The 15,189-nt window shown below is 41.1% G+C and overlaps 2 protein-coding genes across 3 annotated transcripts; both read right to left on the bottom strand.

Moving 5' to 3' along the window:
- Positions 1–7,774: 7,774 nt before the first annotated feature.
- Positions 7,775–9,925, bottom strand: LOC113583846 (histone H3-like centromeric protein A). Of its 2 annotated transcripts, none has more exons than XM_027020429.2 (5): positions 9,651–9,925; positions 9,100–9,226; positions 8,844–8,959; positions 8,629–8,703; positions 7,775–8,359 (listed from the first exon to the last, which is right to left on the bottom strand). In XM_027020429.2, exons 1-5 carry the CDS (start codon positions 9,822–9,824, stop codon positions 8,231–8,233), a joined length of 621 nt encoding a protein of 206 aa, XP_026876230.2. In that variant the 5' UTR covers positions 9,825–9,925; the 3' UTR covers positions 7,775–8,230. The 2 variants fall into 2 exon arrangements, with proteins under 2 accessions (XP_026876230.2, XP_026876231.1); XM_027020430.2 differs by lacking the exon at positions 9,651–9,925 and adding an exon at positions 9,442–9,619.
- A 52-nt stretch (positions 9,926–9,977) lies between these two features.
- psmb10 (proteasome 20S subunit beta 10) lies at positions 9,978–14,286 on the bottom strand. Its single transcript, XM_027020422.2, has 8 exons — positions 14,089–14,286; positions 13,642–13,735; positions 13,416–13,513; positions 12,843–12,983; positions 12,319–12,434; positions 11,294–11,352; positions 10,676–10,827; positions 9,978–10,258 (listed from the first exon to the last, which is right to left on the bottom strand). The coding sequence occupies exons 1-8, from the start codon at positions 14,151–14,153 to the stop codon at positions 10,147–10,149; spliced, it is 837 nt and encodes a 278-aa protein (XP_026876223.1). The 5' UTR covers positions 14,154–14,286; the 3' UTR covers positions 9,978–10,146.
- Positions 14,287–15,189: the final 903 nt, after the last annotated feature.

The following is a 15,189-nucleotide window of genomic DNA, read 5'->3' as shown; positions in this document are numbered from 1 at the left end:
GGGGATTATGTTGTGGCAGTGTTCTGCTGTGTCTCGCTCAAACGCTATGCAGTGTCACAGGTGCAGGCATATAAAACTAGAAGTGTTTCTTTCTACCCAATCAACGTGGTCAGTGTGGCCCTATAATGTGATGTCACGGAACGCGCGCCACGTACAGAGGGAGGGCTGTGTTTGGAACCACATCTGCACACACCTGCACCTCGTTCGTCTTTATGTATATAAACCCGTATTAAAGTGTGCAGGGTGTATTTCTCAATGAAATACAAATAGTTCGCTAATAGTGCATGCAAAGTAATACCCAATCTTAGAACAACCATTAGCAAATAATGTTGACTAATCTTAAACAGGGATTTTACTACAGTGTTAACTGTAAATGGCAGCTAGCAGAACAAGAAAATCAACATGTAACATGATCAAGCTAACTGCTAGCTTCTGCTCATTCCTAGCCTCTGTATCTTGGAGTCCAGCCAATTCTGTTCACATAATAGAGCTCGAGTCCAGTCATTAGTGCCTATTGCATTTTGTGGCTGTACTCAAACCATTAGGACTCGAGCTCAGAATAAAAAAAGAAAAGCCCTTCAATGGCTATGAAGACATGCTTTGACTTATAGAGGTTGTGACTTTGCTAACATCAACTTTAATGTTCAGTTAGTGAATTTCGACAAAAGTTAATGTAATTCCACATCCAATAAAACAGGGTATCGATCTTTTGCAGGAAAATAGTGAAAAGGGGGAGTTTACACATGTAGGATACATAAACAAACAATAACTCCCAAACAATAACTCTCTTTTATACCAGAGACTTTAATGTCAGGTGGGGAAAGCACTTGACACACAAAACAAAAACAGGATACATATCCACATCCACACCAACATACTGTCAGAGCCAAAGGTCACTAGAAAATGCAGTATGACCAGATTCTTTGAATGGTTAACTGCAATAAACAAATCTTTAAATATTCCTGCAGGCACAATAAGACCTAGAAGTCTAATGAGTCAGGGACTCATGTTGACAGACATGGCAAAAACGTCATGAAAACGTCCATAAGTGCTGGACAGAAAGTAAAAGAATGAGGTGCATTGCTGTGGTGATGGGACTCAGCAGTGAGGATGTTGCCATGGTGCTGGCACTTGGCTTTGTACTTTACTGAGATCTTTATCATGGGCTCTCATACCTCCACATTCTTGCACTTTGTTAAGCAACTGAAAACAGCAGGAAGATGGCACCTCCCAACTCACTATGATAATAATGATAATAATTATACATAAATTGTAAGAGTTGAATGTGTTTTAAGTATTATTTAATGATGTTCTCACAGAATGACTCATCATGGTGTCATTCCATTATAATGCCAGGTTCACGGTCAGTGTCCTCCAAGGAAGAAAGCACATGAGCACTGTGGGTATTGTAGTCCAGGAATGTAGAGTGTTTGAACATTTCCACTGGATCAGTTTGGCTCAGGGGGCTGTCACAGATAGGGGCTGTGAGCAAAGCAAGCTCCAGTTCATCAATGGTGCTAGTCTGGTGATTTGGAGGTGACGGCATGGTGAACATCGTCATGGTTTCAGCTGCTGAGGGTAAGGCAGAGAGGGCTGTCTGTGGCGTGTCAGAGGACAAGGATCGCCTGAGCTTTGCCCTGGCATTCTGAAACCAAACCTTGCAGAGAGGAGACAGGCAGAGGAGGCTTATGTTTCACTTTATTAAAAACAGGACCGAGTTCAAATCCTAACTTTGTTCAGATCAAACCCTTACAAGTTTGTTCAGTTCACCTTTTGTCAAAATTAAACTTCAGACAGAGATTCACTGGTACCTGTTAAAGCAGAGTCTCAAATATGTTGATTCCACATACAAATGATTATTTGTTTGCTTTGTTTGCTTCATTTGCTTTCTTTGTTGTTATGCCTTGTGGGTGTACAATCAAAGTGAATTTACTTTAAAGTGCATTTGGTTGTTGGCTGAATATTTCATGCAGTTGACCCAATACATAAAAACACCAGATTCTTTGAATGGATAACTGCAATAAACAAATCTTTAAATATTCCTGCAGGCACAATAAGCCCTAGAAGTCTAATGAGTCAGGGACTCATGTTGACAGACACGGCAAAAACGTCATGAAAACGTCCATAAGTGCTGGACAGAAAGTAAAAGAATGAGGTGCATTGCTGTTGGTTGTTGGCTGAATATTTCATGCAGTTGCCCCAATACATAAAAACACCAGCAACTCTGTTGTCCCTGGTAGACCCATTCCAACATGACTCGGACTACAACACCCATGACCATACCTCTGCCACACCCCTGACACGCCCCTACACCCCTATCCTGTCAGTGTCACTGTTACTTCATAAGTGGTCAAACATGGAAACTCTGGTCAGAAACTGACCAATGATATACAACAAAAAGGGTGGCTAAACCTGTGCTTGAAAAATAAAAGGGCATCAGCGTATAATTGTACACCTATAAATGGTCTTGTAAGACAGGTGTACCAGCAAACATAGGTGGAGGACAGATGATCTTAATAAAGAAGTAAGTGATGTAAAGAAGTAAAGAAGTAACCCTGGATGAAACACACCCTTGTTTTGCCACCACTGACAAAGCCCAGGAACAGTTGCAGAAGTGTTCCAGCATCAGCTCTGAGAATTCTGGAAAATGTGAAGGTCCTGCTGTCATGCTACCCAACTCTGTCTTTGATGGGTAGGGTTCTTTTACATTAAATAAAAGCCACCACTCTTTGCCATAAAGCGATAGTAATATATAACTAACAAAAGGGCCTGTTCTCAAAGCTACAGGATCAGATGTGTGGAGATGTCGTCGTTTTAAATAGAAACATATTTGTCTCACTTGTAATACTCTCTTGGGCAGACCAGTTTGGCTGGATAGGCTGATCCAGTCTTTGCCATCTGGGTTGTGCTTCTGTGCAAAGTAGGACTCCAACGCCTTCAGTTGTTCACTGCGAAAACATGTCCTGATTCGCTTGATCCGTCTGTGTGTCCCTCCACCTCGGGCCCTCTCCTCCAATCGTGGCTCAGGACTGCTGACAGGCTCCTCACCATCTCCTGTAAAGGAAACCATGGTAACTGACATGCCTGAACTGGTTCAGCAGCTATGCCTTAGTTAGTCCGTTGCATGTTTGGGAGTCACATGGTTCAGGGATTTCATAAAATTCCTTATGCATTTCTATGTTAAATAAACATTTTTGCTTCTATACATTAAAACACCAAATCCCATTTTCAAAAGGGAAATATTATTGTATTTAGACATGATTCTTAAAAATACAAAACCAAATCATCTTAATTTGATTAATGTGAAGTGCCTTAAATGAGTAACTTTGCTTAACTTGAAGAAATAAACACAAAAGCAAACACTAACATTTGAAATAGTCTACACAAACATTTATGTAATATCTCTATTACAAGTAGAGGAAGGTCAACTTGGGTGTTATTTTTTAGAAGAAACAATTGATTAAAGGCTTACACTAATTATCTATAACAAACAGTAAACTAATCAAAGAACAGTCAGTTTTTATGACATACACTGACCCTGTGAGTGTTGATAGCAGATGTAATGTGATTGACAGAAAAGGCTCTGCCCCTCGACACAATACAAGTTACCAGGAAGTAAAGTGACATCGCATTCCTGAAATGCACACAAACATGTATACCAGAGACTGCACTTTCGCACCTGAAAGTGAAACTATTGACAATACACAGATGTTAGTCAATTTATCAGTAAGGAGTTCATGCTGGCTTATGCATATAAGACATATAGATCACATGACTTTCTTGAAACCAATGAAACTGAAATGACATACATGAAACATGGTCATCACTCAGGAAAGAACAGAGATAAAAATAGAACATGTTCTATTAAAACTGGGTTAGGTTCATAACTGTAGAAAAGAGGACAAAGTTATGGTGCTGTTTCATTTTTATTAGCCAGTTAATAAAAGGTTATAAAAGTCCTGTACTAATGATGTATTGACCTAATTGATTTACTTAATTAGACAAGTTTGTTTTTGTTTGGGGAGAGGAAGGAGGTATGTTCTCCAAAATCTGGTAACAGGGTCTCAAACAAAAAAAGTTAAAATGTGGCTGGTCTCTGTTACTTATATATACTTATAGTATATAATAGTTTTATATATATATATATATATATATATATATATATATATATATATATACTATACTATAAGTATAACTATATACTATATAATAGTTTCATCACAGGATCAGAATCACCAACCTGGCAGGAAAAGCAGTGAGGGTGAAAAGTCATGTTTCCACACCTCATGACCAAAGAGGAGGATGGGATTGGCTGAGAGCAGCGGGTGCATCGGCCAATGCCAAAAAGCCTAAAGAGTGAATGTACACAATGTGACATTTACATGCCACACTCAGACACACACAGACAGACACATACACACACAAACAAACAAACATGCTTCTGTTCTTGAACAATTTTGTTTAGAAATGTTGCTAACTGATACAGATCACACTGAACTGTATGGGGTTAATAATAAAAGACAATCTAGGCATTTTAGCCAATTCTTAGTTGTGGGCTAAATGTTCACATTTGAGCTATAAAGCAACATTTGTTCTAGAACAAAGTATATTCTAGAACAAATGCCTAGACGTTGTTGTCTGTGTTCAGTGGTTATACCAGCACATTGAATACCATGTTTTTGAGAAGATTTCCTAAATCCTAAAATCCTAATCCTAATACTAAAAAAACACTCCTAACGTGAAAACACAGGTTTCACTGTACAAAATATTTGTATAGTTCTCTGTCTTGGTCTTGGCCCCTGCCCCTGTTCGATGGTTTTGTCCTGTCCTGCACTAACAGCTGACCATAATGTATTTGTCAAATTGAAGGGAAACACAGACACCCACATCTCAGGTTGAGAGCGTCTTTTCAGCCTCATGGTTTAAAAACAGCCTGCACTTTAAAACAGACTTTATTCTGTCCTTTTAATTTAATTACATTTAATTTACTTTTGGATATAATGAATAGAACACCCATCTCCCTGATGTGGCATGTGTGGAGTCTTTGTGAGACTATAATCTATAACTGAGACACTGTAATTTATAACAAAAGTAAAGTGCTTCAATTTTGGTGTTAATTGGCTCTAGAAAGACTTCCGTATCAAACAGCTATTATCATTCTTTTGATTAAACTAAGTGAATAAATCAATGGATTTATAAAAAAGAACTAAACAGCACACTACTGATGATAAAAGAAAAAAGTGCATCTGTCTAAGGTTTTGTCTTATTTTTTTAATTTTTTTCCCCCCATTGTTGGTAGATCGCTGGTACGAATGCCGGCGATGCTGTGGTAATCTGTAGGCGCTGTCACTGGCCAGCAAGTATAAGTGGCCCCGCCGTCTAGGTGGGAGAGGCAGCCCAAGGCGATGGACAATGGCCATCTGTCAGGTACCATATGCGGAATAGGCAATTATTGCTCTCCTCCAAATGTGGTCAGCTACCTCGAGACATTGTGCTAGTGGAATAGCCAAGCCTCGTGCGTCTCAGAGAAAAAACAAGTCAGTTTTCACCCCTCACGCTCTCAGGCTGGTGGTGACAAAACTGGGGAGAAAACCTCTTTCCAATTCTCGTTCCATAGTGTATGCTGGACTAAGATGATGGTTTGTTTGACTACACTTGACTGTATTTACTGTGGACAATGTAGTTTATCCTTTTAAACACATCATTCAGGATGCTAGTGCAACATCTAGCTAAGCAGAGTTCACCAAAGCTGCACAGTTTCAGTACCTAGCGGTACAGTACGGCGCCCCCTGGTGTGTACCTGCAATAGTCCTGCTGGCAGTAAATATTGCCCTCCTTGCAGTAGAGTGATGGGTGGGTCTGAAGCTCACACTGGCATTGGCTGCATCGCAGACACACCCCATGCCACGCCTGTCCGGCAGCCATTAGGACAAAGCGGTCACAGACGCGCTCGCCACATCCCCCGCATATTAGGGGACGTGCTACCAGAGGAGGCTAAGACATGCAAACGGAGAAAAGACGCTTTATTAAAAACATGCAAATATTTACCACACTGAATAACTGAATTAGTGCCACTGAATAATGGCAAATCTACGACACTGTATTTGAGCATAACCTTAATTAGTGAGTAGTGCATAATGTTTGAGATGTATGATAATCTGATATGAAACAAACACACCACACCACATAGACTAAGTGTTGAATTATGTTAAACGCACCACACCACATAGACTAAGTGTTGAATTATATTAAACACACCACACTACATACACTAAGTGTTGAATTCTCTTCCCCCGAGAAGCTGTTTGATGGGGTTGGTTGTTCTGCCCTGCCCTCGCTGCTGTCATGGAAACTGCTGTACAGCATCTCATCAAGGGTACTGTCATCTGAAGATGTCATCCTCGCTGTGAGAACACAGAATGCAAAAAAAAAGATGTTTCTGAAATTATCAATTGCATGATTTCTGGATTGAATTCTAGTTTCAGATTGTTTATGTAAGTTTTTAAGTTTTTGTCTTTGTCTACTAATTTTTGTCTATTTTTTGTAAGTCACTCTGGATAAGAGCATATTTGCCAAAGGGCTAAATGTAAATTTGATTTATACTCCCTAGTCTTCAATTAAAAATTCAGACAGTTTGATTTAAAGATAAACAATCATGTGCACCAGGCACATGCAACTCAACATGACCGTTAACCATATTTAAGTTTTACTTCATGCTCACCTTAAATATGAATACAGAACAGCTCAAAGCCTCTCAGTCTTAAGGAACGAAACCAGAAGACTCAGAAACAAAAGCTGACTCTTAATTTCCTGCTGGTCCACTTACATCCACACATTTAAACGTACAGTGCTGTATAACACTGAACATTTGAAATGCATTAAGTCTTGAGAGATGTACCCGAGCCGATTCCTGACTCACCTTCATACACGGCGGTGTCCTCGTCACTTCCTTTGTGGCGAATCTGATTTCTCTGCCTTTATCCTTTAATCCCACAGCTCACCTGACATAACTGCTCACATGTAAACAATGCCGTGAGCAGGTGTGAATCCAGCTGATTGGCTGTATCCTAGAGACATGGGTGGAGCCTGGGATTTAGGATGTGCATGGGCCATTCCCAAAGGACCAATTAAAAAAAGGGGGAGAGGGATAAAAGCCCAAACTACCATCTGGAGCAAAGAGGCAACCTGACTCACATCCAGGAGACTCTAATAAAAGATACTAAGAGCTGATTTAGTGCAGGCATTCGTTTTTAGCTAACCACATTTACTATGCTCTGCCCCAAAAATCCATCACATTTACTATGATGTGCCCCAAAACCCAAGGCTCATTGGACATGTTATAATCTGTAACAGATTATAATGGAATATGTAACCGCTCTCCAGAGGTTATAATGGAACACGTCATTGTGACGCACTGACCCAGTGCAGGACAAAAAAGCCCTACAGAGCCAAGTAGTCATCAGTGTGTCCCTTACGGCCCCATGCAGTCACTTAGGCTCTGGCTGCTCTGCCAGAGGTGCTTTGGTCCAGTGGTCAGACCTCACGTTTACCTCCTGTTAGACCTGGGTTTTGCATCCTGGGTAAGGTGGCTGCCTTCAGCATTTGTTAGTTGCATTTACTTGAACAAACCCACCCACCTACATTACGTTACACCAGCTAACCTCCCAAACCACGTTTCTCTTCCGCTCCAGAAGAGGCATACGCACACAGAACACACATTAAACTGTGCCAGGGGTATTACAAAAATTATTTTATTAAACAATAAAAGCTTAATTATATACACATTAAAATTTCTAAACAGTTTTACATTTGATTTAAAAAAAAATTACAAGTTAAAAATAAAAATTACCATAATGTTGTAAGACGTGATGCTGTATAATACCCCGCATACGTGCACACTTCAGTACCAGCATGCATTTTTCATGTTAAGTCACTAATCCGCTGCTACCATGAGCCATGGCTGACATATGAAGATAAGGCCCTGCTGGAGAGGTGCAAATACCTGTTTACAATCACAATGGCGACAGGGATTTTGCTCTTGCTGGTACCTGAACGACTAACTCCCCCTTTAGTGCACAGCAACACTGGGCTGCTAATCTTAAAGATCAGAAGCAGGTCTCGAGGGATCTGCAGACACCTCCTTCTCAACTCATCTGATCTTGTTAGAAAGAAGAGAAAGATTCAGGAAGTAAAAATATTCCAGAAAAACTCCAGATCAAGGAAGTCCACTTCAAATATTCTCCACACCGCGGATGCGCCGGGCCAGTTGGATGTCACGGGGAAAGAGAGTCACACGCTTGGCGTGAATGGCACACAGGTTAGCGTCAGCAAAAAGGCGGACAAGGAACGCCTCTGCAGCCTGTAAAACACCCAAACATTTGCAAATGTACTATGTACAGAGTGCAAAGGAATTATATGTATTCAGCGTTAATAATTAATATTCATATTATTTAGTACATTCATGCAAATGTTGCATTGTGTGAAATCCTGCACACGTATAAGAAAACAGGCCGCATGTAGGAGAGGTTGCATAATGAAGCACTGGGCTAAGAACGGCTCTGGTTACTCAGATGCACAAACATGCATGTGTAGGCTGCTTAGATCAGCTGGGCGAGAAAGAGAAGGCACCTCCTGTAGAGCCATGAGAGCATAGGCCTGCCACTTCAGAGCATCCTTACTAAACATCTGACAGACCTCCCGCACCTGGGGGGGTGGGGTGGGGAGAGAGAGAGAGAGAGATTATTTAGGTTAGAAAAGTTTAGACCTAAGGATTTGACCCAAATGTGCATTCAGACTACTTTTGAATAACACTTAAAAGATCGTGACACGAGCAGGGACCTTACCAGTCGTGAAAACGGTCCCTTGCGCAGGAGCAGGTCCGTCGATTTCTGATATTTTCGGATTTCCATAAGAGCGCGCATGCCAGGACGGAATCGCCTCTTCTTCCTCGGCGATGGTTCTGAGAGCCGAGAACGCAACGTTGGAATATCGATAAAAGCCTCATCGACTTTCAAAGCCCTGAACAGCCGCAGGACGTTCATAAAAAGTTGGAAACCTGGCATTGCGAAAAAGCTCTTGCGCACACAGGCTCACGCTTACCCGAGGGACCGCTGGAACGGCGGGTCCGGGACTTGGAGGCGGGCGGCGGCCGTGGAGGAGACCTCCGTCTGGGGGTCGACAGCTTTCGTCTATGCGCTGATGTATCGCGCCGCATATCCCAAGCGAACTACCCAAAACGCACATAGATGCTCATTATTCTGCTCAAAGACGTACACGTTTCAGCTGAAAAGTAGTGCATTAACTAGCTAGGATATATTTATAAAAGACTATTTCCAATGTCTTAACACGAACACATTGGCCGAACTTGATAAACGGACAACAAATATGCATGGCTACAGCAGTGATACCTTTTTGCAACAACAGTATATGAACATTACTAACCCCGCTAGCTAACAAAACCACCTGCATTAACAACTAACTCGAGAATCACACCGACATAACCAGGTCAGCTAGGTTAGCTAGCTCTGCACTAACGCACACCACTACCGAACCTCAGTTCCAACAAACCGCCACGTGCACTCGAAAACAGTCCGTTCGACATTAGCGTAAAACAAAACGAAAAAGACCAAATCTAGCTGACGTTAGTTCACCTGCTGCTGCTGCTCCTGCAACGCGACTAGCAGAACTACTCCAGCGCGTCGCCTCCCGTGCGGGAATTCAAACAATGCGTTTCGCAGGAGACGCTGCCAGCTGACCAATAGACGACGAGCTTTGTGCGTGACGTCACTCCCACGCTTCGGACGGCGTTCGCGGGGAAAAGTCATCTTGTTTTTGTTGGGGATTTTAAATCACTTGCCTGGTCTGTCGATTGACACGTAACAAAGAAAGCTCGCCGCTTATCACGAAGTCTGCGCGGCATGTAGATGAAAATGTATTAGCGACTAAGAGAAATTAAAAACATATGCATTTATTAGTAGTACGTTTAATAGGGACTGTATTAAAATTAGTTGGTACACAAATAAAACAACAATCCAGATATTTTCATGTCCAGCTTTAAGATGTAGATCCTTAAACAATAGTTTAAAAAAGTTTTAAAAAGTTAAAAAAAAACAAAAAAACAAAAAACAAGAACAAAAACCACAAGTTTCACTGGGTGTCCATTGCCTGAACAGATTCTTCCACGATGTCCAGCGTTAGTGGGGTGACCGTTTTCGCGAGCACCGGCGTTGTGCCAGGCTTGTATGTATACTTGCCCCCTCTAAAGGGAAGGGAACAACAGAGGAACAAACGTAATCCACAATGTTGCACTCACCGCCCTCGATCAGTTTGATATCTGCTAGGAAAACTATTCAAAAGCAGTTAGTAATAAATAGGCTGTAATGTTTCAAAAGGGACCAGCCATGTACTTTTCTAGAATGTCTGTTTCAGCACACAAAGATAGTCCACTTCAAATGGAGCCACTGTATCAAGTCTCATGAGCTTTCTATGTGCTTCAGAATGAAGACAAACATAAATTCAAATATATTTAGTTATAGATATTATAGATATAGATACCATAGATATTAATAATGGATTTGATTCTGTCCTTTCTGACATATTTACATTTATGGCATTTAGCTGACCTTTTTATCCAAAGCAACTTAGAATTGACTGAATACAATTCACACACACTCACCTTTGCCCCTTCTTTGCGGGTTCATCGTAAGCACGGAGATACTCTGCCCCTTTCTCAGTGATCACACATAGGTCCACATTGCTGCCGGAGCCCAGATCACAGAAGATCCCCGCAGCTATAGCATCACGTACCAGCTGCTTCGCCTCCTCCAGCTGATCAGTGGTATCATTACAGTTACCACATACACAGAGAGACGGACAGCGGCAGTGAAACAGAGAGGAATCAATACTGCTATTGATCAACTGTACAGAAGGCCTCACTAATTATCTGTCAAATTTTCTCTGGACATTTCTGTGCATTTCTTGGTCCAACAATCTTGAAAAGGGATTCAGTATTGGATAATAAACTGGATTTAAACTGGTTCATTTAGTATAGTACTTTTTACAGCATACATTGTCTCAAAGCAACTTTTAAAACATCCAGGTCTAGGCTTCTTAAGGAGCAAGTCAAGAGCAACAGTGGGCATGAGAAAGGAACCTGGGGCAAAGCCAGACTCAAACAGGGAAGCGAGCCAGGTGTTCTAGAGCCGGGAGGTGTTCTAGAGCACAGTAAACACGATGTCACCCCATCTGCACTCCAGTGTGTTCTAGCACAGTGTGACAGAGTGGGAAACGTTACCTCCATGTTTGCTTTGTATCGGTCCTCAAATACAGAAATTGCTGCTGCTGCTCCTGAACCTGAAAGTCATTTATGACGTGATATTACCAACTCAAACTGACACAACTCACTTTAATGTCAAAGTTCTTACTGGCCTTCTGTAGTATGTCTGTGTATTTATTTGCTGTTCTTAAATATTTAATAGTTGCAGAAATGTTCACAAACACGTATTGGTATCTGTCACAAGTGTATTTTTTGTATACAATGTTTTTGGATTTTTCCCTTGATTTTTCTCCATAATGTAGACATAACCAATTCCCACCCATCAGGTCCTCTCCCCTGCATCTTTGTGAGTTGCAGCTCAATTGGTACCACTCAAGAGCTCATATGTGATGAGAGCACCACAGTGGCAAGCAACAGACACCAGTGCCTGTCAGTGTGACAAAATTACACTGCTGTCTGCTGATAAAGCTCACCAGGGTGGATCTTTGTAGCCTGCCGGCTTCCGGCTTAACTAGCTATGATAAAATGCTAATAATGAATTCTATAGAATATTAAATATTTGTTGGGTGCTTTAAACTGTAGCAAAAGTGTGCAGTATTACACTTGCTGAAAAATGCATTTTTCCAAATGTAACTCTAAAAAGTTGCATTCCCTTATATTCAAAATGAATCAGACCACAAACACACCTAGAATAAACCAATACTGCATATAAATGATCTTTCAGACTGATACTAAAGTGATACTAAAGTGTCTTTGTGAATGTAGTCTAGCAGTTCTAGAAAAGTGTGCACATGTGCATGTGTGTGTGGGGCAGATGTTAGAAGTGTGTGCACATGTGTGTGTGGGCTACAGGGCAGATTCTAGAACAGTGTACATGCGCATGTTTGTCCAGTATCAGGCAGATTCTAGAACAGTGTGCATACGCATGTGCATCTGGGATACAGGGCAAATTATAGAACATTATGCATGCGCATGTGTGTGCAGTGTGTGGCAGATTCTAGAATAGTGTGTGCGTGTAGCGTGTAGATTCTCAAGACACATACCCATGGTGAGGAAGGGCAGTTTGTCATAAGAGCCATGTGGGAAGACGCTGTATAACTGGGGACCGTTAACATCCACGCCTCCTACAATAACAGAACATCCGATGTGGCCCTGGTACCTGCACCAGAGCAGCAGATCAGACCCTCATCAGCCTCCAGAGAAAGGCAATCGTGGCAGTGGAACCTGCCATAAACATTTTTACTAATGATTATAAAGAATCTGTCTGGATTTTAGTTTTAAAATATAATGTCCTCCAAAAATCTTTGTGATCACTATTCTGAGAATCCAAGCTCTGTAAAGTTCTTTGAGCTGTATTCCACATGCAGCCCTCGTATGTCTTGCTACAGACAGCCCAGTTTGACCACACTCCCACCTGGCCAGTTCCAGGCCATTTCTCTAGGGGTGGGGGTTGGACACTAATATGTCCTCCACCCCAGAGAAGTCTGATCAGACACAGTTCCTAGCAAGGTAAAGTTATTAACCTAGTGTTGTCTTCCACAAGCTGTCAAGCAAATGTGTCTCTCACCTGAATAGCATCTGTTTAAGCTGTCGGGTCACCGTGACAACAAGAGGAGGGCGTCCTGTGCTGAGAGAATGAAGTTCTATGTTTGATGACATCATCTGTGTGGTGATCTCAGCATCTGCAGCCACGCCTGCTCCGCAGCAGCTACCCAATCAAAGGAAAATTAGAACTCAACATCTACCCAATCCAAGCAAAATTAGAACTTGATAGCTGCACCAAGAGAAATCAGAACACAACAGCAGCCCAATCAAAGTGAAACTGGAATAGAGCTGTTTCTATGGATTACCACAAACACAGAAAGTGCCATTGGTATACTTGGTCTTAAAATGGTCAGCTAACACTGCTGTTTGTTCATCTAAATGACTGTGAGAAAGTAACGTTTATTACAGTATCATAAAAGCAATAATATATATATATATTTAAGTTCTCTGATTTTTCAAAGAAGTTCATACGAGCTGGTTTCAACACATCTGAAGCTAAAGACCAGCCAGAGCTTTTCCAGGACATCTGTCAGTCCAGGGATAAGTCTGATATGTTGCTAGGACTACAAATCACAAAAAGGTCTAAGTTTCTCACTATATGTTGGGTGCAATGTAATGAATCTTCATGCAGTTTTTATCAGCCACAACCATGTCATCTGTGGCCCTGGTGTCAGCCCCAAGAATCACCCCATCCTGTGGAGAAGAGGTTGAATCAGTATTGGGGAACTATCAGACATAATGTTGATCAGACATGAATTAATCAATCAACCAATCAATTAACTGCCATGACTTTGCAGAATATGTTTAGAGGAGTTAGGGACCTTGAATATTATCCCAGCTATAGTGGTGCCAGTCTTGCGGGCCTTGGGAGCACTGTACCCCTTCTCAGACAAGCCCTCCTCCAAGACCGCATTTCTGACAACGGGAGAAAGAGCAGAAAAGAGGTGCTGCAGTGTCAGTTTTTACCACAATCTCAAAATTTAGTAGTATTATGTGTTTAGCCTAGAGAGGACAGCAATCCCAAATACTAACTTTAAAGCTACTAGTTAGCTAGCTAGCTAGTCAGTCCGCAACATTCAAAGCAAAGTAGCCTACATTATAACTGCTAATGAAGAAAGTCTTTTCAATGTCTATTCAAAAAGGAAATCACACGCACAAACGCATGTAGGTACTTCGCTTTTACAGGCAGACTGCAAGCTATTAGACTACTTTAGCTTCCAACAAAAGGACAGTAAACGGTAACGATAAACGGTAACGTTACACCTCACCTGCGCGAGTTATCAAACGAGAAACCTGCGTTCGGCATCTCATACTGCGTCGAACAATTCAGCATCTTTCCACAAGTTGTACGAAATTCCGGTTACTTCGACCTCGGTCTCCAAACACTGAGGTACGAGTAAACGTTTGATAGTTATAGCGTTTAAAATTGAGCCTATCAATGCGTCAGCGCTTTTTAAAGCTAAAATGCGGCAGTAATACTCTTTCACTTTCGATTACGACACATGATGACCTATTAACGAATCAGAAGGGTTTAAGGGAGAGACTCCACTCACTGGAAAAAGTCTTGCTGTACCCAAAGGACGCTAAGTGACCTGCGACATTTTTTATGATTGAAAGAATCATATTAGTTTTTCTTCCATTACTAAAACAAGTTTTCTGTAATCACAAAACCTTTCAAAACCCCAAACACAAATCTAAAAACGCTACTTTTCAAAATGCACATCTCACTGTAAAAGCCCAACACTTGAATCATAACCAACTTTGAACTCTGAGCTTTGCTCAGTGTGAACCATCGTCATCAAAACACACAAACATACATCAAATATGTACACACTACTGCTGCCTTCTTGACACTAGGGCAATCAATATAAAACAATATAGCCAAAGCAAAGATGCTCTGATGTTATGAATTGCAAACCTTAATTGAATTAATTCAATTTAATACAATACCTGAATAATGTAAACTGTGGATGTATACAAAACACAGTGCAAACATAAGTGTTTCAGGTCTATTCAACAGATATTATTGCATGTGTCCTTTGGCTCCCTCTAGAAGAATACTTTAAAAGGCAAATGAAAAAAAGAACCAAGATTCTGTATATTACAAAAAAAATAAATAAATAATAATAATAATAATAATAATTAATGAATTAATTAAAGATTCTTTTAAAAAATAGATTAGTTTGCTTCTTGTCATTGGATGGGGTCAGGCTAAAGGACCTCATCAATATCTCATATTAAGTCCACTCTCATGAGACAGCATGGAAAATATTGCCAGCTGTTGGTGAATACATCCCTGGACATGAGAAGTATCACCTGCTGTGGTGAATTTACCCCTGGACGTTTGACGCTGTGTGTTAGTAAATGTT

This window comes from Electrophorus electricus, chromosome 2 (assembly GCF_013358815.1).
Source record: "Electrophorus electricus isolate fEleEle1 chromosome 2, fEleEle1.pri, whole genome shotgun sequence".
Classification (NCBI taxonomy): Eukaryota; Metazoa; Chordata; class Actinopteri; order Gymnotiformes; family Gymnotidae; genus Electrophorus; species Electrophorus electricus.
Note: the sequence above shows the minus strand (reverse complement) of the source record. Positions and strands in the feature narration are given on the sequence as shown.

What these genes read in the sequence shown, in the direction of transcription:
- LOC113583846 (XM_027020429.2), bottom strand. Translation starts at nt 9,824, where the DNA reads ATGACTTTTCCCCGCGAACGCCGTCCGAAGCGTGGGAGTGACGTCACG. An exon ending in CCGTTCCAGCGGTCCCTCGG is followed by an intron (nt 8,960 to 9,099) that starts GTAAGCGTGAGC and finishes CTCGGCTCTCAG; the next exon opens with AACCATCGCCGAGGAAGAAG. An exon ending in AGGGACCGTTTTCACGACTG is followed by an intron (nt 8,704 to 8,843) that starts GTAAGGTCCCTG and finishes CCACCCCCCCAG; the next exon opens with GTGCGGGAGGTCTGTCAGAT.
- psmb10 (XM_027020422.2), bottom strand. Translation starts at nt 14,153, where the DNA reads ATGCTGAATTGTTCGACGCAGTATGAGATGCCGAACGCAGGTTTCTCG. An exon ending in ACTGCCCTTCCTCACCATGG is followed by an intron (nt 11,353 to 12,318) that starts GTATGTGTCTTG and finishes AATGACTTTCAG; the next exon opens with GTTCAGGAGCAGCAGCAGCA. An exon ending in CCCGCAAAGAAGGGGCAAAG is followed by an intron (nt 10,259 to 10,675) that starts GTGAGTGTGTGT and finishes CCTTCCCTTTAG; the next exon opens with AGGGGGCAAGTATACATACA.